The sequence below is a fragment of the Cylas formicarius genome, unplaced genomic scaffold (assembly GCF_029955315.1).
Source record: "Cylas formicarius isolate icCylForm1 unplaced genomic scaffold, icCylForm1.1 PGA_scaffold_7__23_contigs__length_41026272, whole genome shotgun sequence".
Classification (NCBI taxonomy): Eukaryota; Metazoa; Arthropoda; class Insecta; order Coleoptera; family Brentidae; genus Cylas; species Cylas formicarius.
This window is the reverse complement of record NW_026844352.1, coordinates 11502751-11529346: the sequence shown is the minus strand read 5'-3', so window position 1 is coordinate 11529346 and position 26596 is coordinate 11502751. Positions and strand designations below refer to the sequence as shown.

The window sequence follows — 26596 nt, the reverse complement described above, 5'->3', positions numbered from 1 at the left end:
TTAATTATAAACATTTTATTGGAACGCTTAAAAAAGGAAATAGTAATTTTCTAGAAAATTGTTAAAGATAAGTAAGTCATGCTACTGCTCTTTGGCGAAGAAATGCCGACGTCCAAAGGGACAAAATTTTCAAAACAATATCTAAATTTTTGAGTCGCACATAATGAGGGCCATATTGATTGATAGATTTCTAGGTCAAATGTGATTATTTTTATCGGTTTGCTTCCTACATCGACCAGCACAGTGGAACGTATTTTTTTTAAATTATGTATTTGAAATAAAAACTTCGATAACAATTTATGGCCTTGACTTTATCGATAACGACCAGAAACACCAATTTGTAAATATTTATCACAACTGCGAGTAGCCTCTAATTTTTTGTGCTTTTGTGAAATACGCTGGCTTCGAAAAAATTAAGTACCAATTACGTTACTTACGTTACTTACTTTAGGCGCTCGTAATTGTAAAAACTGAATCACCTAAAATCCTATGTATTTCCTTACACTAAGCTTATCAAACTCAAAGCCAATGAGCTGATAGCGATAAGCTACTATCGCTATAAAACTTAGGCGCGAGCTATTAGATGCTAATTTTACATTACAATATATGATAATATATGAAATATTTTATTATGCCTTATTATACCGTCTGCATTATTATACCTCTAATAAAGGTTTTTTTCAAATTTTCAATAATCCTGTTGGCTTCTTCAGAGCTAAACCGAAACTGGTACTCTGTACCTAAAGGAGGGACATATTGGTGAGAGGTACTGCTTAAGGCGCGTTTAAGAATTTTACTTTGGTCGAATAAGATTTCGGGTTCAGTTTCATGATTATGTTCAGCAACTGCTAACGAGTTCATTTGTCATAGTCTTAAGGCTATTTCATGTTCGTTTAGCCTAACCTAGTCTAACCTGCAGTATATAAGCAGTTACAGTTAAGCTCTGAAGAAGCTAACAGTCACCAAGTTCAATGAAAGTGAAAGTTTGTGTTTATCTTCGCAATCATCACCTCATTATTCCGAGATAAGGTAGTTTCAGTTGATTTTCCCCTTATTCAAGATATAGTTGAAGGGGGTCAAGTAGCAAATATTTTGCAGAAATTGTCTTCGTATTTGTAATTTTATCAAGCAGTCGTAAACAAATGACATCGACTATACAATTCCTTAATTACCAAACGTATTGTTATTTCCTTCTTAACGTACCTATGACCTATTCCTTCGAATATACAATTACAATAGATAAAAAGTGAACAAAATCATGAAATGACAGATTTTAACAATTAAGAAATTGGATGAACTTGTTTTAAAATGGCAAATGCCTTTTACGACTAAGAAATGCGAATTACAAATATCATGTTGGCTAATCCTAGTCTTACTTTTAAATTAGTTGATTTTATTAATATTTTAACGATAATTAAATAATTAAACCAAATTTTTTTTAGAAACATTGACCTTAATTTATGAACACTGATGTAACAAAATGTAACAGAATGGTTTTTATAATGTTTCCTATATACATGCATTTCCAGAATTCTTTCTTACAAATAGAAATAAAAGTAATATTTGATATTCCCAGTTAATTTACAGATTACATTTGAAAAATTAAAAAGATTTGTTTACAAAACGCCATATCAAATGTTGGCAATAATTGAAAAGCAGGCATGACTTAAAAGATGTAAAAAAAAATTTTTTTTCTTAGCAATTTAACATATCTCGCTAGTGAACCAAATGTGTAAAAATAAGTCGTATCAATTTCCACACATTCTATTCTATTTTAACTACGACTATTGTATCTAATAAAGAAGCAGGTCCAACACTTACACTGAACTAAAAATTTATTTCCCCTAAATAAAAATTAAAGTAACTGAGAGCTAAAACACACTGCTACTAGAATGAACCCCATGAACCATGCGCAGAGCACAAATAAGTTATACAAAGTCTGTTATTTATATCGTTAGGCCGTTTATTTTTCGCGCCCAGATCATGCCAATAATACCGCTCATTGTCGATTATAAAATAAGATGTCTATCATTGTTTTCACACGATTTTCATATTTGCATTGTATCGTTTATATTGATATTGCTGTAAAAAATAGTTTGTTTGGTTTTAATTTAGTGCCTTTATGAATTATGAATTTATGAATCAGTCATCAACTGATAATAGATAAGAGAACCCGACAAAACAGCTTTGCAACTACAAACAATATGATTTATGGGCTTCTAAAATATGCTTAGAATTCTATAAAACACTAGATGTTGTTCTAGAACCATTTTCTACAAACCGTATACCACAGAAACTGTTAACTTTATCCAGGTAGAATGGGGTTCAACCTTTGAATCGTAATCAAATTTACGAATATTCTGTTCTATTCTGCCCTCTGTTGAACCGTGTTTAAATTTTATAGGGCGCAGCGCCTTCTGGCGATGGGTATCAAATGTTCGTGTTGTTGTTGTTGCCGACCTTTTAGTTGTTAAGAGTTTTAAAATTCCCAGTAGTTCTTATCATTATCTTACATCCATAGATTCACTTCTCGTTAGTGACGAATTAACACCAACCTAACAACTCAAATTAACCAAAACCTTCATTACTACTATGCCAAGTTAATTATTATTGCAGTTTTTGTTACTTCAAAAAACGATACCGAGTATTCAAAATTTCGATTTTAGTTTTTTTCTGGCACCAGATGGCATCATCATCACTAACCAAAACTGATTTTATATCTTTTTGGTAGGCTGATTTAAAAAGTTCTATACATTTATTTGTACCACGCAAAGTTCACTAAAAAAGTGGAATGCTAGTTAAAAAAGTGAAAAAAAAAACTTTACTCCGAGTTTTTTGAGTGAAATCTTCGTCTTTTGCCAGAAAACTGCGTTGTTCGGACATTCGCCTGGGTCTTTTTACGGGGAAATCCCGTTTTAACATCCAGCAGTAATCTGCCATCATCGTTATGCTCCATCTGCCTTGGTATCGCCGTTCCATTTCTTTAATATCCTCGTGAAACATCTCTGCCTGTTCTGCGCTAACTGCTCCAAGATTTTCAAGAAAATACTTCAAATACGAAAACAGGAAATGCACTTTCAAACTCATGTTACACCATGAAACTGTTGTAACATATTTTGAAAAATACTGAAACCCAGGCGTTTTTTTTTAAATTGGTCATTGTGTTTTTGCATAATGTTTTTATCTGCGGCCCAACAAAAATACCTTCTTTTATCTTGCATCAAATAAGGCTTGAAATTTCTCTCACAAATATTTGAAACACTGTCCATTTTTGTCTAAGGTTTTAACAAACTGCTTCATCAAGCCACGTTCGATATGAAGAGGAGGCAGTAAAACTTTTTTGGGGTCAATTAAGCTATCTCCTAATATATTTTTGCTACCAGGTGTAAGGTTTGTTCTAAAGGGTCATTCTATTTGAGTCTTGTCCGACTATCCCACTCCCAAATAAAGCATGGAAATTATGCTGCCCTAGGAGCATGCACAGCACTTTAAGGTCACCACAAAGCATCCAGTGATGTTTTTGGTAGTGTATTTTCTTCAAAAGGGAAGCCACGTTCGATATAAAGAGGAGGCAGTAAAACTTTTTTGGGGTCAATTAAGCTATCTCCTAATATATTTTTGCTACCAGGTGTAAGGTTTGTTCTAAAGGGTCATTCTATTTGAGTCTTGTCCGACTATCCCACTCCCAAATAAAGCATGGAAATTATGCTGCCCTAGGAGCATGCACAGCACTTTAAGGTCACCACAAAGCATCCAGTGATGTTTTTGGTAGTGTATTTTCTTCAAAAGGGATCATACGTTTCTTTTAAATGTACCGAATGTGCTACGGGAACCGAGGCCAGTTCGTTTTAAACTACGCTCAGTCAGGAATATTTTTGCAATACACTAGCGGTCCTTCTTGAATAAAATATTGACATAACTCTTTTTCGCGATCCCGGTAAAAGCTTGATGTGACGCCAGGTGCCAGTAAATGCTTGTCACGAAGATTGGACGCTAACAATTCGAAATGATAATAATAATAAAATAATGATAATAATAATAGTAATAACAATAGTCTTTATTGAGATATTTTAAATTATTGCATAAGGTTTAGACGAAATCACTTAATACAAACGGCGAAGTTTAGTTTAAGATAATGATCTCAGCTACTGAACATTAAGCTAATATTAATAATGAAACAACAAGCTATAATAATAATAAAAGTCTAAAAATTCACTATTGGTAAAATACCAATTTGTTTAGGACAGACACTTTTATACTTCCAATAAGTGGACCTTAAATTTCTTCCTAAATGCTAGAACTGAGCTGGATTCAAAATATTCATTATAATTGTTATAAAGCTTAATGACACTATAGCTAAACCAGCGTTCAAATTTACAAAAATGATGCTGGGGTATATGCAGGATGCTTTTCATACTTAGAGCAGCATCGTGAATTTCATGCCGAAACACTAGACAATCTTTCAGATACGTTGGTAAAGAATATCTCATGACCTTAAATGCAACAATTGCAAGTAAAAATTGAAACAGCTATTTAATTTTAAGTCATATATAAATATTTTTTCTGATATACGATCAAACTTTCTCAAACTATAAACGAAAAACGATAGTATAGTATAGTATAATGGAAGTTATAACTTTAGAAAGGATACATACATACAGAGTTTTTTTGCTTCATTTGTAAATTTAAGATCTTCATTTTCAAATTGAATTTAATATTATCACGCAAAAAATTATAGCTTCTAGGGGGAGCAAACAGCATAATTTGTGTTTTTTTAGAATTTAGCTATACTGAAAAAGGCTTTGAAGATCCAAATTAAGATTAGTTCGACGTAATCATACTTAGCTGAGATAAATGTGTATAACAGCTGAGTGTCATCAGCATATGAATGAATTTGAGAAAATTTGACTTCCTTAGATATATCAAATGTGTACATGAGATACAACAGAGGTCCAAGAATTGAACCCTGTGACACACCCGACGTAACGTTACCCAAATCTGATATACCGATATTAGTCCTAACGAACTGCTGCTTATTATTTAAATACGACTTTAAAAAAGCAAACAGCTTTCAAACATCAAAATCACTGTAGACCTGTCTTATTTAACTACTAATTTTGAGAACATTTCGCTTTGTACTTTTTTTACACGAAATTTACTTCGTTTGTTTTTAATTAAATAAATCTTTTTTCAGTGATCGAGGTCGCTTGCGGCGAACACGGGGACTACGTTCAAAAGCTGGTGATCGCGGTGAACGCAGGGCGATGCAACAATTTTCACAACGTAACCGAAATTACCAACGCGAAAATTTCGAATGAGATAGTTAAGCAACCCGCGTCCCTAAAGGCCGCAGATGACGGATCAATAAAACTGTCCAACGGATCCGCCAAACCCAAGACTTTGTCACCTGCCACTTGTACAACATCACTTTTAGGTATGTAACGCATCCCGAACCGTCACAACACCGTATATTAGGTATGCAAAGAGACTACAGAGTAGCTTAACCTACTTGTATTCTTTAGCAACCTTTTTTGTGCAAAATCCTTTCTGTTGTTCGAGTGCAGTGTATTAGAGTTAATTTTAATCAAGTGATTGAAATCACTATTAAAATCATGATTTAAATTACTTTATTTTTTAAATTTAAAATCATAAATCAAACTCCTACTTTAAAAAAAAAAATTATTGAGACCAACACGAAAAGCACAACGAAAAAAATATTATCACAAATAAAAAGTAAAACACAATTCTTCAAAAAAATGAGACAAATAACATAATAATATACACTTCATGCTTCATACATCTTCGATGTATAGTTTGAACAAAAATATTAGCGGCTTCGGTGCGCTTAGTTCGTGTCAAATAAACTCGTGAGTCAAATGCCGTTTACCGCACTTGTTGCATAACATACTATTACCTACCTGTATTCGTTTCTTGCTGTTTATTATCACAAACATCATGGTTTGCTTTTAGTCTTTGAACTATCCATTGAATTTCTTTCTTGCAGATGTTACAAATAGCTCTACACCCAGATTTGTTTGGATCTGTTGTTTTAATGTAAACCTGCCATATGCTATTTTCTTTTCTTCCAGTCATTTAAAAATTTTTACCTAATGCTCTACTTTCCATTCGTTCCACTCCTTTAAAAAACAACCAACTAAATACGCGAGACGTATTCGACAAAACAAAAAGCGCGTTCTGACGAATACTTAGTGTATATATTGTTTATAATGGCTTCAAAATATTTTGCAATTGCTACAAGAAAAAACGGGAAATACATATTCTCGTGAAATTAAAAAAAAAACAATTAAAATAAAAAAACAACAAATTTATGATTTAAAAATAAAATCAATGATTTTTGTTTTTAAGAAAATAAATAAAAAAAATGCCCAACACCGTTCACCAGTACTGAAAATAGTGTGCCAAATGCGTCACGGTAGGAGATTTGTGAAATGAAGTATTTTATTTTAACAGAACGAAAATTATGCATTAAATACCCTTTTTTCGGTATTTGGCAATTTTTATGCAACATTAAGTCCAGAGCAGTCGGATCAGATGGTTTACACGTAAACCTTCTAATTTTTTGTTGTCTATTTATTCTTAAATATATCTGTCTCATGGTTAATTTTTGCTTCAATAATTCCGGTTTCCCTTTCGCGTGGAAGATCGTGCATATTGTGGCCCTTTCCAAAACTAAATTTTCCACAAGTTAGTTGAATGAATCGTGAATTATCGGTAGTTTCCCAAAATTCTGGAAAACGTCATTAAAAAACAACTAACTGATTGATTTAGATAAAAATAGTATTCCTCCTGAAACTCGGTTGAGCTTCAGGAAGGGACACAGTTGTGCAACTGCTCTTCTAAACGTCACTGATAGTTTATTCCGCACAATTGACGAAGCCAAATGTATCATCTTGCGCATATCACTCTAAGGCATTTGATACCTTGAATCATCATCTTTTGCTAACTATTCTAAAATACATAGGGCTTGATAACAGTGCTGTCGAATTTATCGGAAACTACCCACAAAGTCGTACACAAAAAGTGGTTCTAAATAGACAGAACAACCAGACTGCCGCGCTAGAATATCTGGGAAAAAGTCTGTTCATAGATATAAGAAAGTGACTAACTGATACGAATTAAGGAAAGACCCGGGCAAGCTGTAAGAATGAAATATGACCGAACAGGTCCGTACTTAGAATTTAATTATTTGGAGGTTTGTTAGGAAAGATACTAAACAATATTTATTTAGTTATGTATGTATTTTTGTTTAAATCTAAAATAAAATTACAAATTATTTTTATTACCTACTTAAATGACTTAAAATTATGCACATAATATATCAGTATCACTATCGCTATCATCGCCTATTCTAATTATTATTTGTTCTATATTATTTGCAATATGGATATACGATTGTTCTGCCTTTTCTATATGTTTAACAGAATTTGCCCAACTTTGTAGAGGGATGTTAAAAACTTCGATTTCTATAAGTTTGAGGACATTGGAGTTAATACGGGGAAAAACATTGTTACGACGAATGGCAGATTTCAGTGGGTGCCAAACATGTTCAATGGGATTAAATATGGGATTTTTTGCATAATTACCACAGACGTATTCCTTTTGTAAGTTCAAGCTTTGTAGAACCTCAATTAATTGCTTTTTAGTATAATCTTCGTGAAAATAAATGTCGTTATTATACATGTACTTTTGCATTGCTGCTTTTGTGTCACATGAGGAAGGGGTTTTAGTCCACTGTCTACTGTGATAACTTGCATTGTCCATTACAATTACGCTATTAGGAGGAATGTTGGGAACTAGTTTGTTTTTAAACCAACTTTCAAATAAATCAGCGGTGGTATCTTTATGGTAATCCAGACAAGACTCTTTAATATTTTTCGCAGACAGACAAAGTCCATTTGAAATCCACCCATCTTTAGAGCCAGCATGCAATTCTTTTACCTCTTTTTGATGGCGCGTTTGTATTACACTTATCAGTTGAGTTAACCCGACCCTTTTCCGGGGTATCATAAGTGTCGAACCAGGTTTCATCCAAGTAAATAATTGCCCTTTAAGATATCTAATGTAGGCACGTTTTGTTCCTCGTATAACTGGTAAATTTTACGCCGTATTACATCTTGATCACTTTCATCTACACTCGAGAAACTGTCAGCATCGCTTCTATTTTTCATCGCTGAAATGGGATTTATTCACAATTTTCCATACAGTTGATGTTAGAATTTTCGTCATTGTGACCGTTTCTTCTAAAGATGCTTGCTTGCTGGCCACACGTGCAATGAGAGTTAAATAAACATTGTTTATAACTTCCTTAGTCTCAATAGAATAGTGTTTTCTACATTGGGGCGGGAGCATCTCCTGAGATACACTAGACTCGCACATATTTTGCATAATTCGCACACGATTCAGTACACGCTGTATTACACACGAAATAGGAATGGTCAATAATAAACTTAAACTAAGCAGTATACCAAACCAAAGAATATTAAACGCAGGCACCACCCTTGAGTCAAAAGCAATTGGTCACTTTCTTATATATATGAACAGACCATACCTCAAGACTCCATTCTGGGACCAATTTTACCGCATTTCCAATTTCATACAGCACTGCAAAACTTAAATATATGCAGATGATACACAAGTTTGTTACTCATTTCCGAGAAATAAAATTTTGGAAAGCTGTCAAATCATAAACAAAGATCTAGAAATTAGCAAGAGGATGTCCCTAGAACATTTGCATGGCAATGTTGTTTGTTAGGCTAGTGGATGCTGATTTAAAAAATTGCTATTGCTAGATAAGTGCCTTTATTGATGTTGTCTGGTGTCCTTTGGGTATAATGTTATACATTCATTCTAAACTTTGTATTTTTAGCCAATTCAAAAAAAAAACACCGGTTTCCGGCAGTAACTAGCAATTATCTAAATTGCGATTCTCTATATAAACCGAATGAATGGTGGATGAACGAGGTTTAATGATAATTAGCGGTTTGAAACCAAGGATCAAATAAATAATTTAAGCGATATGTGTTATTAAAATCATATTAACGTTCTGTCGCATCGCTCAAAACAAGTACCATGACATTAATAAGCCATTTGAGAACGTATAACATCAATTGGATTATAAATTCAACGCCCCCTTCGTTAGAATACATCTTGTACTTCCGGAATGGCACAACAGAAGTCGAAAGAAATTATATCCAAAGGAAACCAGACAAGCCATAATAAAATAATAAGTAACATATATAAGTAATAAGTAATAAGTAATAATAAAATAATAAAAGAGCTAAACACCCTACGTCTGTAAAGAAAAAACTAACAGAAACTCTTTTCTGACTAACAATCATATCAACATACAACATACACATTCAACAATATTTTCAAAATCCTAATACCAATCTTTATGATTAAAATCGGAAAGAATATTTTCATTGAAAATACAAACTAAACAGTGTTCAGAATTAATAAGGCAAGACAGTTATCGAAGGTTAATTAATAATTTTTTCCATATAATATATTTTAACAAGTTCCTCATGGTTTATAAATTAAATCATATTAATATGCAGGGACACACAATGCATTTGCATATAATTAAACTATTAATATGGATACCGGGTAAAACACGAAAGTAAGTAAGTAACTAAGAAACTGATTTAAGATATTGATTTGAAATTCGAAAGTACAGTGGTGGAAAAAAGTATGGAAACTTTTAATAGTGTTTATATTATTAATGCTTGAAGTAACCTAGAGCTTTTTCAACTTCTATACAGTAAGAGACGACGTCACTGATATACCTTTTTATTACTTTTAACAAATGCTGTTTGTTTTTTTTTTTCACGATAAGAGATTTGTGGTTGAAAATAAGTATGGACACTTTTTATAATTTGTGTACTAAATTATTCAGTTTTGATTCTACAGAGCAAATATCGTGTAAAACTAGTTATTTATTATGCCCAGTCGCCGTTATTTTTCATCGAAAAAGTCGGTAATGAAAATCTTTAAATATTTCTAAAAATGCAGTCACGAAAATATTACAAAAATAGTCGTGGTGATGTGAGAAATGCGTCAAGTCCATTTTGAGAGTATCGAAACTTCCGAAAACCGCTTCTCTTAAAGAACAATAGAGAGACCCAAATGGAGGTTAACAGATCTCATCTGTTTTGTTCAAGAGAAAAATGGAATACTGATCTTTGGAGTGATGAAAGCAAATTTTCCCTATTTGAATCAGATGGGAGGGAACAAAATGATTTGGTGATGTTTTTCTCCATCTGAGACAGAACCAATCATTCAAGTACAAGGTAAAATGATTGCTACGTTTGCAGAAGAACATGCCATCGCGATGGTGATTTCAACAGGACAACTGCACTTGAATGGCCACAGGAACGATTTAGTATCATTGAATAAGATTAGGCGCAAATTCCTATAGAAACTCTACGAGAATTAGTTAATTATATGGCTTTAAAAAATTTCCTTACTTTTTTCACCTTCTTGTCACTTCAAATATGTAAAAGAAAAATTCCTAAAACTGTATTTTAAATAAAACAAGCTCAACGAATGTATACTAGTACCTAAAATCTTACTTTTATAAAGTGTATTTGTTAATTTTATCATTTTTACCCATTATTTCCCAGTGGTCTGTTATAAACCAAACCAAACTAACCAAAACTAACCAAACTAACCAAAATCTTACGTATATGGGGCATTTGTGAGATGCGTCATTTTTAATTAAAATAACTAAATTGTTAATGATGTATCATTTCGCTACACCAATAATTTTTGAAAATACAAATCTGGTAAGCATGGAATAAATTCCAGCTTATAAACGTCCTTGTGAAATCACCCTTGTGTTATAGTTGTAATAATTTAATTTTTGCGAATTTAATAAAGTTTGTCAATGTATTAATATACTATTAAAGAACACCCCGTATATCTAGTAGCTATATAAGATGACACATGTTAGTGTAACTGCGAGATAAAATTTGTGTTTAGTCTATGCTATAACAAAACAAAAGATATCGCTTGCTGTTTTTCCGAACTATAATTTTTACGAGAAAAACTTTTTTCCAGATTCCTCGGAAAATTTACCGCAGACCGAAAAGAACGGATTTCCTACGTCGGGGTTTCGCCAGTTTTTAATCTTGCTCAATCGCAGTATTTGCATTATCCTGCGGGACAAAACGCTTACGAGAATGAGATTAGTGGCACATATTGTGATAGGAATATTGATAGGGTGCATTTATTATGACATAGGGAACAATGCGGCGAAAGTAATGAGCAACGCCGGATGTTTGTTTTTCACCGTCATGTTCATGATGTTCACCGCTATGATGCCTACAATTTTAACCTGTAAGTAGAAGCAATAACAAGTGTTTTTCTGACGAACGCCAATGAACTAGTTATTTTTTTTATAATGGGGTGGTAATGGTCTCTCCAACTTGTTTTTGTTTCATTCATTACTGTACAACAATCGGTAATATAGTTTACTTTTATGCATGTATAAAGTTTCTACTAGGAACCAAATAATTTTCATATCTTAGAATAAAAGAAGTTAATATCCGCGAATTTTGAATGCCTGTTGTTTCCGTTTATATGAAATATATTAAATATAGTTACAAATGCTTCATCTAACATTAAATGAAAATATTGGTTACAGTAATTAATATAATTAATGCTTTTACCTAAAATGTATTTCGCCTTCTTCTAAGAATTCCCATTGCTTGGTTGTAACATTGAATTTGATTGCATGAATAAGTGTAATTTATGATATAAGTCTACTAAAATATATTCCATTAATAAAAAGAATTTTAGAAGTCACAATAAAGGCAAAAAAAAAATACAATTTTCTATTTAAATGTGTCGTTTTTCTTTAAAAAAAGATTTATTTACATTTTTGCTGTTGAAACAGAGTTTTGAATGAACCTTTACATATGATAATAGATCCTAGATTTCCCAAGTTTTATTAAATATCTAAACAGAAACAACTGAACCAATGTGATCCTACTAGTTTTTGATCACTAAGGAGTGATTTTACAATCTTTAGTTGTAATAAACATAAACTGAACTTAGTAGGTAGTTATTTAAAAAATACAATATCAAAGATAATTGGAAAGAATCACTTTTGACTTGAAAAGATCAGGAAGGCCTTTTTTCTGCTTATCAGTATTACCTGACTTTTTCTTGTAAGCACTTTTAATGGTAACTTTGTGTTTACTTTTTAACTAACTTTATTTTATTTCTTAGAATTTTTATAGCTGAATGTTTTTAAGCAGACTTAGTTTCGAAACGGCAACTCTCTTTCGTCAGTTTAGTTGTGTCACTCGTCTTCCAAAATAAAATCAATGAAAACATTCAGTTGCTAAATGGTTCTCTTTAATGTTAGTTCAAATTTAAACGTAGAAAATGTTGTCACTGTTCCTTCAGAAAAATACATGGTGTTTTTTTCAGTTCCACTGGAAATGTCTGTATTCGTGCGGGAACATCTGAATTATTGGTACTCGTTGAAATCGTACTATTTCGCAAAAACCGTCGCCGATATACCTTTTCAGGTAAGAACAAAATGTGAAGATGATCATTTTCAAACTTGAGTGAAATTTTCACTTTTTAGATTATATTAACGACTTGTTATATAGTTGGAGTGTATCTAATAACCTCCCAGCCACTGGAACCCACCAGATTTTCCATGTTCTTATTGATCGCGGTTCTTACTGCTCTCGTATCGCAGAGTTTTGGACTTCTCATCGGTTCCGGCCTTAATATAGAGGTAAAGATACCAAACGTTGTAACATGATTGAGTTTTTTTTACTACGTTAATATTCTACAGTAGATATAATAACATAAAGCTTCTCGAAAACTAGGTATATATTTATTTAATCTGTTCATTAATTTCTTGGCGATGTTCAGACAAATATTATCAAGAAAGGTAAAGTATGTTAATTAATCGGAAAAGCTAAAATTAACCAAAACTAAATCTAGTAAGAAAAATTGTGGTTGGAATAAAACGGTTGGGAAATGTCTATTGTGGCTAATTTTTATAACTCCTATTATACAGTTTACTCCAAAAATGCTAAAAGTATCAAAGTTACTTCTTTTAAATAGAACATCGAATTTTTTATCTGAATTAGGCTTAACAAAAATAATTTGGCATCAGTCTGAAAATAAACAAAAAAGTTCAAATAAATTTTAAAATGATGGATTTGTATTCTGTAAAATAATATTACCTGTAATTGTGGTGTTTAAAAAGAAATTTAAACATGGATACATGTATATTTAAAACACTAACCTTCGGCGCATATCAAAAGAGAAATTGCTAATCATGTCAAAAACTTTTTCCAAAATAAGAGACATTATCAAGGATAAAGGTTTCAAAGTTCAATTAAACATTTTTGAAAGCGCATGCATTTATATATGTATATGACTAAAATAAATTTTACGTCGACATTTGTTTTTGATTAGGAATACAGGAAATGTTTTTTTTTTATTTTTTTAAGTCAATTCGAGGCTGTTGTTAATTTCATTGTTATAGAAGTTACGAGATTCAAATTAAAATACTAAAAATTTACTAACGGGACACTTTGTCAACGCAAATGTTTCCTTAAAACCAAAATAAAAGAATTATAGATAAGCCTATTTCATATCGCGTTCTATACTTGAAAGTGTAAGTTACCTAAGGAAACTGAAGTTAGGATCATCATAACTGGTTCTTCCACATACACTAAATAGCGCAAACCCATTTTAAATAACTGTTTAATCAATATTAAAAGGCCAAACACTTCTCAAATCGCAAAATTACCGGCATCAAACAACCAAACTTGAATTTCAAATTCAAAATGTCAAAAATCCCAAAGCGTTATCACAGTTTAATAAAATTTGAGCTATGGTCTTTTGGTTTTTGGATGTTACCTTCAAAAAATCTTGTTCCTGAATTTTTGCTATTTAAGTTGAAAAGTCGAAATATTAGAAATTGCTGCTATTTAAAACAAAAAAAAGGCAAAAGAATTCGATTGGGTCAGCCGATGGTTAAACAGGATTTTCCTTTCAGAGCGGCGTATTTCTTGGACCAATTTCCACGATTCCGATGGTACTATTCTCAGGATTTTTCGCCAATTTGGACGACATACCTCAATATCTGCAGTGGTTACCCTACTTGAGTTACGTCAAATACAGTTTCGAGGGGAGCATGATCGCAATATATGGCTTGAATCGGCCAAAGCTGGAGTGCAAGGTGGACTATTGCCACTTTAAATACCCGACCACGTTTTTGAATCAGATGTCGATGAAGGGCGATATGAGAACTTACGTAATAGACGTCATTGTCCTTTCTAGTCTTTTCATTGTCCTTAGAGTAAGCGCGTACTTCGTACTTCGAATAAAACTCATGCAGAACCGTTGAGCTTAATATTATAGTTAGGTTCAGTATTGTGATAGTGACAGGAGATTTTAATTGTGATTTTTTTGTACGAATGGTTATCACTGTTAGGTACTCTTTTTTTATTATTTATTCACGTCATCACAACTGCAAGTCTTCAGGAATGGTCGGTTATTTTAGCGAGGGTGACTATAAAGGGGACTTTGAAACTCAAACTCTGAATATGTGATATTAACGAAGGCGCACTGCGAAATTACATGTACATAAATAATTTTCAGGTTTGTGTTTGCAACCACTGTATTTTGCGTTGCCGGATTTTTTAGCGATTTTTTTAAAATTTTCCACAGCTTATACAATTTTCGTACCTACTGATATTGTAATGTCAAATATTAATCGATAATATTATATAAACGAGAAATAGGTTAGTGGAACTTCAAGTTTACTAATACATTTTTATACAGACGTGATTGTTTCATTTTTCACTTGCGCACCAAATTAACACATGTAACGTCTTCACATACGTAAATACAAATGATTTTCTCTACCTACCTTTGAAAACATAATTTCTCTAGCTCTTCTTGTCAGTGGTTTTTCAGAAAGTGGCTTTTTAAATACCTAACTTAACAACACCAGGAAATTTGACTTGATACCAGAATAAAACTTGTACACAAGAGAGGTTGTCCAAAAGATTTAAATAACTATAAACCCCTAAGGTTTATTACGTAATTTATCAAATGTTTTTAAAATTATTTTATGTTTTTGCTACTATTTTCCAGAATCCAGAATCGCGACATGGATTTTTCAATTGACACAATCTACTTCACATGGTCTTCGGAGAAAGAGAGTGGCAGTAAACTCAATTACTAGATGTAAGGAAAGCATATGATTCCGTCGAGCTGGGTATTCTATTGTTTAAGTTACAAAAATATGATTCTTACCTTAAAAAATATTACATTTTCTGATTCAAATGGAACATAAAACTTAGAAATCAGAATGTACTTATTAATGCCTTGGGTAGGAATTGCATCATAGTAGCAATTATGTTTACTTTATTTTTAATCATATCCATGAAAAACTTTCCAATATGGATTATAGGAACCTGCTTTGCGGCATTTATGTACAGTTCATTTCTCGATGGTTTTACGAGGTTTCTCGTTTATTAGTAAAGAGAGATGCGTTTTTAGCGACACTGTGCTAATTTTTCGGAAACGAAAGATGCAGCAAACTTAATTTTCATAGCCCTTTTGATTTTTGAGATACAGGATGTTTTTGGATGCTTTTTCGAGAAATAAACCAGACTTATATTTTTTTTTAATGGATCACCCTGTATATTTTTGAATAATACAAACCGCAGTAATCTGACAGAAACTCCTATGCCTATAATACAGGAACTAATGAATTAACTGGAAAACAAATTGAGAAGGTCCATTCTACATGCACATGCGCATGATTTAAAATCGCGTTTGTAGCCAATGACCTTGCGGCATTCGACAACCAACATGGCCACTGATAATAAGTTTAGATGCGGCAGATTTGCTGCAGTATTTTGTCAAAATATGCCTTGATCCCGTTAAATGTATTGAGAAACAAAGTACAGTCTATGGAAATCGCTGTTTAGAAAGAAAATGGAGCAAAGTGCAAGTTAGTGCGAACATAACAATGCCGCCAGTGGTGCATCCATTTTTACCGTAGTAAGGTCGCTATATTTTTTGAATATGACAGGCCTGTCAAATTCAAAGTCAAAATTCAAAGCGTGGGAAATATCTGCGAAAACGTCCGATTGCCCCCAAACCCGTGCGGTAAAATCCCGGAAATGTCCCAAGTGACTAACGTGGTAAAGTGGCGGTTCCCGCACGCTAGATCGGTGTGTAATTAGGTATTTTGCAGGAAGGAGTAGAAAAACTTTTTCAAATAAAATCATGATTCAAATGCCGTTTACCGCACTTGTTGCAAAATGCCTATTTACACACCCATGTAGCGTGCGGGAAGCGTCACTATACCGTCAGTTTAGTTTCGGAGCCACTGTGGACATTCTCGGGATTTTACCGCATGGGTTTGGAGGCAATCGGATGTTTTCGGAGATATTTCCCGCGCCTTGAATTTTGACGTTTGTCGATCATGCCGGTGAACGTATTCGTGTTGTTTTGCGAAAATGTACCCAAAAACTAACGCTCGTAGAAAAAATATAGTATGCAAGACGTTCGGTAAACTTTTAATTCACTCGTTTATTAAAAACTCGCTCCGCTCGTGTCAAATAAACTCCTGAGTCAAATGCCGTTTACGCACTTGTTTTTGGGTACATTTTCGCAAAAGAACACAAATATGACATGACCGTCAGAATTTACAAACGTCAAAATTCGAAGCATGGGAAATATTTCCGAAAATATACGAATGAATCTGACGTGGTAAAGTGGCGCTTCCCGCACGCTAGATTGGTGTGTAATTAGGTATTTTACAGACGGGAGTAGAAAAAAAAATGTCACAAAGGCTCACCATTCAAATCATTTTACCATGAGCACCGCGTTATACCTTACCAACCTCACCAAAACTAACCATAGTATATCCACGGAACCCCATTCCAAAACAAGGGTTGTAAACTGTGTGAAATATTCACCAGAGATATTCTTGGGAACACAAAGTTTATTGGTAGCATTGTTTAAAAGGCAGTAAACAAAATTGTGTAGCGGGGACGCTTGATAAACTTGCCTAATGTTGGTATTGTAAGAAGCAAATATGATTATTTTTAGAATTTAGCGGGAAACGAAACTTCCAAAAATACCCAACAATGTACTGAAGAAATTAAACTGAGAAGGTACTCAGAATAAATAATGGAAGGTCAGTTACCTGCCAATGAACCAAATCTGCCTAGAAGGTCGCTTAGAATAGCACTAAGTGAAATCAATGAATCGTTAAGTGAACATAGCACACCTAACAAAAGTGTGAGTCCTGAAGAAATTTTGGTGTCACAAAGGGGTCCTCGTCGCAAACCAGTTACTTGGTCACCTGTAGATTATAAGTTTAATCTGCTGGGGCCAAGCGGAGATAAAACGCCGCAATCGCTGCCATTGCCAAAATCAGAAATAAATCCAAGACTGAGAAGAAGGCTTATCATGACTCCAGAGAAAAGTTCCGCCAACGAATTAGGAATGGTAATTGCAAAAAAACTTAAGTCATTAAGTTATAAACTGGAATCAGTTCAAAGCAGTAAGTAATTTGAGTTCACATAAACATGCCTATCATTTTATACCATGTAAGCTCCTTTACTAATAATGTATAATTGTCATTCAAATTTGTTTAAAAGGATTTATTTGTATTTCTTTGAAATTGAACGGGATCCTAAAGCCAAAAAAGGCTCTTATGTTTGTATTCCCTGTAGTGTGAAAAAACTTTTTTTTTTAATTCAATTCCTAAAAATTAGTTATTGGGAATTAAATTTTGTGTGAAAATATCGTGCATCAGTGGCGTATGTTTTTTAAGGAACAAAAAAATTATAATGTTTTAAAATGGATGGAATTATGTAATTATATGACTTCATGTCCAATTTTTTACTTTAAAGCCTAGGTTAGTTAGTATATTTTTTGTCAGGAATTAACAAGCTGAGAAAACCACAAAATGTTAAAAATCTGAACTTGCTAATAGTTTTAAATAATTCTAGCGTGAGATGTAATTGGGTCAAGTGATTCGTTTTTGAAGATCATTTGTATTGAAGTTGTTAGCAGGCCACCAACAAAGTTTTTTACAAATACCATGCTGCAGAAAATTGCAGTGATAGTTAATTGAAGGTTTTCAAAATAGTAACCTTTCACTTGTTCTCTATGATTCTATATTTTTGTCATATTTTAATTTTTATGAGTACAAATTTTAGAATAGTGAAGACAATAATATACATCATGTGCCTTGTACCTAGTTTAATATAATTAATTAACACGTGTTGAAGTGCTTGTACTATTTTATATTAAAGAAACATGTGATAGCTGTTTGTTAGTAAGTATTCTGGTATTATCAACCAAAGTTTTAATTATGTTTATCTACAATGGAATGTTACTTCTAAATAAATAATAATTTAAAAATTATGTCTTGTTTTGTTTGTTGCCTGTAAATCAATTTATAGAAATAAATTCATTCACATTTTCTCAGCATATCCCATTTAGTTGAATAAAGTGCATAAATATGTAAAGTTAGATTAGTCTCATTCATATAGGCGAGTGTTTATTTCTTTCTGTAAAAACACTTTTTTTTTCATTATTGTCTGCCAAAGTTAAACTAACTGATTCCTTGAAATACTTGAAACAATTTACATTATTCCTAGATTAGGAAGTTCATCAATCAATTTGTTGTCATTGAACATTGCTGTCCAAGTTAATCTTTGGTTACACCAGGTGAAGAATTATTTATTAGCACTCTCAAAGGGAGAAAGTACAATATAAAACAAGTAAATGTATCAACATTCTCTAATTGAGAAAAATAATGTTTCATAAATAAATTGAAATAAACTTAACAGTAGTAATAATTCAACCTTAAGCTAATCGAAATGCTTAAAGGCAAGTTTGAGAATGACAATACAAACACATTAGAACATCAAACAACAATACTGGGCTTCAGTGTGTATAGTACACCCTATAGTACAGGGTTTTGGACCTCCACAATGAATAAGAATTATCAAATTTAAGTAAATAAACTCCTTTGCCTGGGTATAAATGTGAACCGGCGTACACTTCATTTTGGCAGTCTCTTCGATAAACTGGAACAATTTCAGTTAATAGTGGTTTGGTTAATGTGGACAAATCGATAGCTGCCGCTTCGAGATCGTTCTTCAACGCTACGTCATTATACAGTTCCTCTTCATCTATCTCATCCAGATCATCTCCATCACTTTCGGAAACGTGAACCGATACCTCTTCAGTCATAGGATTACCAAATTCGAAATAAATACCGAAACCTGCAAAAGAATGGGTATTGCAGATTTTGATAGCATTTTGCATAAATTGAAAGTTGACCTCTAATCTCTTGCATAATTTCAGTGATAACCTAATTACAGTTAGTACCATTTTAGTATTGAAAATGAAAAATATAGTCTATGCAAAATGACAAAAAACTTCTTTACTTGCACACATGACAAAAATAACACAAGTCATAACCGTCATCAATATTTTTAATATGAATGTCATAGACCACCACTAAACATAAAACTAAAAAAACTAGAAATTTCACTTCTTATTAAAATAGCAGTCTTAAACAATATTTAACATTTTCAGATATATTGATAAAACTAAATCAAAATAACAGCAAAAAAATCACAAATATTTATGAGAAAATTACTTACCAATATCATAGTGATCAGTAGCAAATTCCCAAAAAAGTCTAGACCCATTTGGATGAGTAGGAACTCTAACAGTAACAGTTTCACCATGACCAACCCTAACAACTCCATCTCCTTCATTCTGTGAAACTCTTTGTTTGAAAGCTTCAATATCTGGCAGAGTCCACATGCTGGCGGCAACAATTGTTGTTACATCATCATCTTCTTGAAGAATGTCTTTTGACTCTTTTAAATTCTCAGATCCACCAAGCTAAAGTGTCATATGATAGTTAAAGGAATTACTGTTGGTTGTATGTTACTTACATAGTCATTCGGATTATTCTCCACAACCTCGGTTTTCTCACCTTGGCTGCCTTGCTGTGCATGTTGCAATTGTTGCATATATTGAATGTAATGTTGATCCTGCAACTGCCTGATAAGTGTGCCCTGTTTTTCCGGATCGCCTACAAAATATGAAACCCGATAATATGGAATAAGTACATTTAAAGTATAAACGTAGCAAAATAATGCACCATGGCTAAGCAATGAAAAGACACTAGCAGGTATATGTGGTTGCTCTATATTTTGGCCATCTTTTTATTACTAAAATTCTATCACGGTCCATTATAAGGTAGGTCAATGATTTAACCTTAATGCTTCTAGTAAGATCATTTATTAACTTGACAAATCTCACCTGGATATTGTTGTTCAGAATATTTTCTAAACTGATCATAAGTTTGCTCATTTAAAGCTTGTTGAATTTGCCTCTTTATAGCTTCTTCCTTCTGCAAATGTTCTACTCGAAGTTTCTCTTCCTCATCCTTTTTTCTCTGTTCCTCCATCTCAAGAAGTCTTTGTTCCAATTCCCTTTTCCTTTAATAAAATATTTGTCAGTATAGTAATGTAATCTGTAATGAATATGCAACTAACTCTCTCTGTTTATGTTCCAGTTGTTCTCTCCTATGAGCTTCCACAAATGCAGAAAATAAAGGACACCTCCGACCCAATAATTCAATGAATCCTGCACGGGCCTGCTCAGTTGAAAGTTTACCAAGTTTTTGCCATGCCTCTCTTCTATCCTTGCCAACAACATCTAAAGTTCCTAGAGGAGTTAGTTTGTTAATAACATCGCACAAGGGGCCGTGAACAACCTGCTGAGAAAACGCCACCAATTGCAAATTGTCTTCATAGCTAAAATGAACCGCTTTGCCACCTTTTTCTAAAATAATTATTTTCATTATAACACATTACCGGCTTGTTTACAAGTATATTTACCTTTATAAAAGTTAAGTCCTAGTCTGTAAACTTCTTCAAGAGGCAAACCATATTCTAAGCTGTTGTTGCTAATTGTATTTTGCACTTCTTTTTGAATGTTGGATTGCCAATTAATATTTTCCGAATTTTTTGAAACCTCTGCCTCGTCACCATCCATTACAGTTGACATTTTTTATATGTTGATATGACATGACATGTTGTGCAGCATAGATTCAGCAGATCACATTCTTTTAACTGGGTAAGTTTATTCAGGACATTCGCCCATTGCCGAGATCCCATGAGGATTTTTCTCTACGGGCCGGCAATACTTAAATACTTCAACACGTCCATAAAACACTTAAAAAACAAAAACAACTTAATTTAAACCCATACCAAAGTTTTTAGGACAAATACTATGGACTGTGTTGGGAGCGAACGAAAATGCTCAGGACGGAATCCACCATATATTTAAATTCAAAAAGCGGAAATGATGTTGGTTTTCCTGCCACGGTCTTTGTTAAAAGTGATTTTTTGGAATTAAGTGTAAGTAGCAATATTTAAGGAAGGACAATTTTCTCGGAATTCACTCTATAAATTGCAATCAGGCATTATATCTTAGAACTCGCTTTCCACCTAACGTCGCTCAACAACCAACATGGCCGCTGACAATTCGTGACTTGCCAAATCCCGTTAAAAGTTCAGCGGAAAATGAGTTCACTCTGTGAAGATCGCTGTTTTCAAATGGCACAAAGGGCATCTTAATGTGTGAAATTGAGGGGCATGTGCGGAAAATCATTCCCTTTTCTACGAAATTTTCATAGCCACCAAAGGCACATCAATTTTGATGGTGCTTACAGTCATTAATTATGTAATAACTTCCTGGTGCTTTTTCAACAATTTTAAATGTTTGTTTCAAAGTCTCTAGAGCTATATGATTTGACCGAATAATCCCGGCAGACTCAAAAACATCCAAAATCTCATCTTCAAATCAGAGACAACAACTTTCTAGGTTCCAGCGAACTTAGAGCAAACCTCTACTGTTAACATATCGGGAGCGTATTCGTAGCGATGGCGATTGCTAACGTGTTGGAGGTTCGCTGTCACGTCATGTGTGACACAAAATAAAACCATTTCCAAAAATGGCGTACCGTAGGAGTAATAAATACATAACCTATGCTTAAAATATTTTAAAAAAGATGATTAACACTGTTTTAATAAATAACACTACACACACTGAATTAACAGATTACGTAAATACAAATATCCTACAAAAAATAAAATAATATAACCTTTACAAATGTCTAAAACGGAAGCGGCAAATGTCGAACATTCAACACGTTCTCAACTCCAACCGCTACCGATAGGTTAAAAAAGTGCGTGCAATTTCACAATAGAACAGAACGTGGCGATTGCTATTGCTTAGGCAACCAGTTAATGTCTTCGTCTCCCAGCCCAGCAGTGGCGTATTTCTTTTTTGTATTTTCACTTGTGCGTGTTTATTTATAGGGCTCTGTTGGATGATTTTTAATTTTTTGTTATTGATTATTCTTATATCTCCAGGCAATTTGCACAAATATGGCTTTAAAATAAATTGGTATAAAAGGAAGAGTGCTGCATTCCACTCGCCCTCTCTGCAAGCGATCGAGTGGCTTTGGGTATGCCGCCATTTGTAATCGGTTACGAGTTACGCTTTGGTGTCTTATTCTGAATTATGTGCTCTATAACAGTTTAGCTTTGCACTATGTCCGTTTAATGCTGCCATTGATAATTGATAAGATTTATCTGTGTTCATACTTCACCTTTTTAATATCGCCAGACGAGGTTGATCCTATAGCAAAATACGTAGGAGAACGCGTGAAAAATGTATTCCGCAAATTTTCGGATTAGCATTTAATTCCATTTAATAGATAAGAGTTAGGTGTTGTACGCGCAGTAAGGAGAAACACCTGTTTAAATACTTTCAATTTAGTAACAAAGTAGTAAATGGGTGTATTTTAGGATTGTAGTAATTTATCACAAACAGCAAAACAAAAGCTGACCCTAGTAAATTCTATTATGAACTTTACCAGCTGATTTTTAAAAAAACAAAGTTTCATGGGCCATGGAAGTTACTGTCTATTCTCCTGCCAAGTCCATAAAAAATGAGAGAGTATTCAAAGTAATCGTGATCGGTGATTCAAACGTAGGAAAAACTACTTTAACCTATAGATTTTGTGAAGGCACATTTCTCACTACAACAGAAGCAACAATTGGAACGGATTATAGGAGTAAAACTCTAAACTTAGATGGCGAAGTTATTAAGTTACAGCTGTGGGACACTGCAGGTCAGGAACGCTTCCGATCGTCCATAATGCGAAGCTATTATAGAAATGCAGATGCAGTGATATTAGTGTATGATGTTACAAACCCTGCCACATTTGCTTCTCTGGAGAAGTGGATTCACGAATTTACGTCACAATGTGCTCCTAACGTAACCAAGTTATTAATTGGAAATAAATGTGATAATGATATAAAGGTTTCTACTAATCAGGCTCAGAAATTTGCAGATCAGTATGATATGCCAGTAAGGTTTTTTGTATTTCTGTCATTAGTTGATAGTAAGTTGCCATTTTATTTTAGTTATTTGAAACATCTGCCAAGTTGGATTCACATTGCGACCATGTGGAGTCCATATTTCTGACCTTAGCACACAAACTTAAGAATCGCAAACCGTTAATACCCGAGGAAAGGGAATTAGTTAAGCTTAGAGCAAAAGTTGTTGAAGATACTACACAATCATCTTGGTGTTCCTGTTTTTGACTGTTGTTCTCTTTTTCATTCATTTATATATGTTTACGTATTTAAAATGTAGATAAAAATAAATTTAAGGTTATAAAGTGAATTTATGAGAACAAACGGCTTGTGATATTTTGGTTTTCTCTCTAATAAATTTGTCCTATGAATTATTTTTTATCAATCAATCAACTAGCAATCCAATCTAATCAAACTGGACAGGGGCCTACACAGGACATTGCAGGCTTAGGAGGCATCTTTGCCTGCTAGGCATTGGAGACGACACGGAGTGTAGGTGGTGCATGGAAGGGGAGGAGACCCCGTATCATCTGCTCACCGAGTGCCCTGCCTTCACATGGGCAAGATTGGGAGTCTTCGGAATGGCCCTGATCGATCCGGACTCAGTGCACGGTATTGGGCTAAAGGAGTTGCTGACCTTCTACAGGAGGGGCGGCATTGTGGACGCCCTCTAGAGCGGCCTGGGGGCACAACGGGCCCATCTGGTGGCCTAAGTGCTTGGACGCCCGCGAGGGCGCCCCCCTTTAATACCAATACCAATACTGGACTTCTAGTGGAAGTCAAAATTTGGATCAGCTGAGTCTGAATATCCCAAACACAGAGAAGGAAATTTAAAACTGAAAATGATTGATTGGCCTTTGTTGCTACCATAAAAAAATGTCTATGCCTGCAAAATTTATTAGAGTGAGTCCTTAATGGTGTGCTTTTGAGATTCTATAACTTTGACTTTGAGATTTATGTTTTAGCTTTCCTCAATTTGTCTATTTTATAGATAATTTAGGCAGGTTAAAATTATACTTGGTAACGTTGAAAATATGCTTAAGGGTGAACACAACAGATGAAAAGGGAATCAAATATTTATAAAGCAAAATTGTGATCTTAAAACCGCAGCAAAGGAGGAAGTCCCAAGAGATTATTGAAAATTATTTAATAGAATGGATTTTAGAGTTAATTGATATTGAAAAGATATTAGTATTTATTTGTTCTCTCAAGCTTATCCTGGTTAGATGGGAGTATTTCCGTAATCTTCCTAAGAGAGGTTAAGGCAGCTGTTTGGTAAGGTTGATTGCAGAACAATTTTTTATTTTACTTTAGAACATGTTATGGTTATTTTTGGCCTCGTAGTTGAGAATCATACTGATTTGATTCGATAAGTATGTGTACCACTACAACAAATAGTTATTCTGTCCCATGCAGTTGCCAGTTTTTTCAGGATTTTAATTCCTTCAGTTTCTTCGGTAGTTTCGTCTTAGTATCAATTTTTGAGCTGGTCTAGTACGCATTCGTATGAATTCCTTAAGGATCTCAATAAATCTAGATTTTGTTATTTTTGGGTAAGAAATAGAAATAAAAAATTATCTTTATTATGTATTTTATTCAATTTTTGATTAATGTGTGAAAGGAATTACTATATACTCTATGACGTGCGAATATTTACTGACAACGTTTGTGCCTTAAAATAAGTTTAGTATCAGTTATTTAATAAATTCGATATTCCAAATAAGCTACTTTGTCAAAAAAAAATGTTGCACAAAACCACGCTTTTGTTTAAAATATCTGCATAGAAAGTAGATTATTTTCTAAAAATGTCAATATTGTTGTTATTATCCTTTATTTTAATATGACACATACTTCTGTCGGGTTCTTTAGGATTTCCTTATTGTTAAAGTAGATACTGCTTCAATATTACACGTATATACAAGGAAGGTCGAAAGTATACGTCAACCAGTTCATGACATCAGCAGCAGCAATTCGAGGAATTCCAACAAAAATATCCACTCCATTTAGTTTTCAGAGCGATGCGATGGCGATGTGACGCACAATATAATTAAATATAAATTTCGTTGCAATTTTAAAATCATCATTATTCATTGACACAAAAAAACTTGACCTGTCAATTCCACAACCCTATGTACGCCTAAGGCCCTAGGACTTATCTATTTGAATAAACCTCTTTCTTTGCAAAATTGTTTCTCTCTTATGTATTTTGTATATGATTGTAGCTCTTAAGATATTGTACATTTTTTAATAAATTAAAAGTTCAAAACGACCATTAGTATACAATAAATAATATACAGTGTGTTTTCTAATTGAATGTCAATAATTAAGAGGAAGATTTTTGGGTGCATTTTAATATTTGTAATACCACTTTAGGTATTTTAATGAAATTTTTGGCACACTAGTACATGTGTACCAAAAATTTCAATTTCAAGATGTATTATTTAGTGTACCACAATTTTTAAAAAATAAACCAGTGTCGGGCTTACGGAATTTCACCTGTCTATTTTGGCAGACATTGATGGTACGCCAATGTTTTCTCTTCAAATAAAAACTATTCTTGTAATCACCAATCATTTCTAAAGAAATTTAATTTCTTTGTTTTTTCAATCCGATGTATGGTTTTCGCTTAAAAAAATAAAAACCTCTTCTCTGCAAGGTCATAACAATATCGTTAATATGCCAGCATGCTGAGAAATTGGTTCTTATTTTTAGCGAAAACCTTGCCATAGACTGAAAAAGTAAGAGATCAAATCTGCTCATAAACGAATGCATGCATGAATGTGCCTCTGACTGTCTATGAACAAATAATATTTTGGTTAATTAGATCGCCACTGCACTGGTTGAATCGAGAATTCTTTTTGTGAAAAATTAAACATCTATCTAAACAAAATATCTAGTTTTTAGTTCCCAACTAGTGTCCTTAAAAATATATTCGAAAACTTTTCTTTTTACTATTACAGTTTTAATGAAATAACGTAACATCCTAACAACAATATATATATATATTTAAAAAAAAAATGACGCAAAATATACCAGATGTCCCATTAAAAAAATTGAAGTACTGAATTCTTTGCAATATATTTTATAAGAGTTTC

The 26596-nt window shown here is 33.2% G+C and overlaps 3 protein-coding genes across 7 annotated transcripts in view; 2 read left to right on the top strand and 1 right to left on the bottom strand.

Annotated features, from left to right (window-relative positions):
* Positions 1-14860, top strand: part of LOC132704472 (ATP-binding cassette sub-family G member 4) — a 32952-nt gene extending 18092 nt beyond the window's left edge. For all 3 annotated transcript variants that reach the window (XM_060674484.1, XM_060674483.1, XM_060674482.1), the window contains 5 exons: positions 5195-5434; positions 11080-11358; positions 12457-12557; positions 12617-12772; positions 14051-14860. In XM_060674484.1, coding sequence (XP_060530467.1) covers positions 5195-5434; positions 11080-11358; positions 12457-12557; positions 12617-12772; positions 14051-14401 — 1127 coding nt within the window. In that variant the 3' untranslated portion in view covers positions 14402-14860. The remainder of the gene's footprint in view (positions 1-5194; positions 5435-11079; positions 11359-12456; positions 12558-12616; positions 12773-14050) is intronic.
* Positions 14861-17574: 2714 nt separating this feature from the next.
* On the bottom strand, positions 17575-21156 carry LOC132704837 (Golgi resident protein GCP60). The gene is made up of 6 exons (XM_060675112.1): positions 20952-21156; positions 20607-20895; positions 20371-20549; positions 20001-20140; positions 19701-19947; positions 17575-19316 (listed from the first exon to the last, which is right to left on the bottom strand). The coding sequence occupies exons 1-6, from the start codon at positions 21118-21120 to the stop codon at positions 18976-18978; spliced, it is 1365 nt and encodes a 454-aa protein (XP_060531095.1). The 5' UTR covers positions 21121-21156; the 3' UTR covers positions 17575-18975.
* Positions 21157-22290: 1134 nt separating this feature from the next.
* Positions 22291-25741, top strand: LOC132704836 (ras-related protein Rab-33B-like). 3 transcript variants are annotated; one of them, XM_060675111.1, is made up of 4 exons: positions 22291-22585; positions 22929-23493; positions 23550-24404; positions 24467-25741. In XM_060675111.1, exons 2-3 carry the CDS (start codon positions 23032-23034, stop codon positions 23727-23729), a joined length of 642 nt encoding a protein of 213 aa, XP_060531094.1. In that variant the 5' UTR covers positions 22291-22585; positions 22929-23031; the 3' UTR covers positions 23730-24404; positions 24467-25741. The 3 variants fall into 3 exon arrangements, with proteins under 3 accessions (XP_060531094.1, XP_060531093.1, XP_060531092.1); XM_060675110.1 differs by lacking the exon at positions 22291-22585 and adding an exon at positions 22592-22843; XM_060675109.1 differs by lacking the exon at positions 22291-22585 and adding an exon at positions 22592-22862 and having other exon boundaries at positions 24467-25740.
* The last annotated feature ends 855 nt before the right edge of the window (positions 25742-26596 follow it).

Excerpts from the sequence above, each read along its gene's own strand:
- LOC132704837 (XM_060675112.1), bottom strand. The coding sequence starts at position 21,120 with ATGTCAACTGTAATGGATGGTGACGAGGCAGAGGTTTCAAAAAATTCG. Across the intron at positions 20,896-20,951 it reads AGGACTTAACTTTTATAAAG|AAAAAGGTGGCAAAGCGGTT; the intron begins GTAAATATACTT and ends TAATTATTTTAG. Across the intron at positions 19,317-19,700 it reads TACTGATCACTATGATATTG|GTTTCGGTATTTATTTCGAA; the intron begins GTAAGTAATTTT and ends ATTCTTTTGCAG.
- LOC132704836 (XM_060675111.1), top strand. The coding sequence starts at position 23,032 with ATGGAAGTTACTGTCTATTCTCCTGCCAAGTCCATAAAAAATGAGAGA. Across the intron at positions 23,494-23,549 it reads CAGATCAGTATGATATGCCA|TTATTTGAAACATCTGCCAA; the intron begins GTAAGGTTTTTT and ends ATTTTATTTTAG.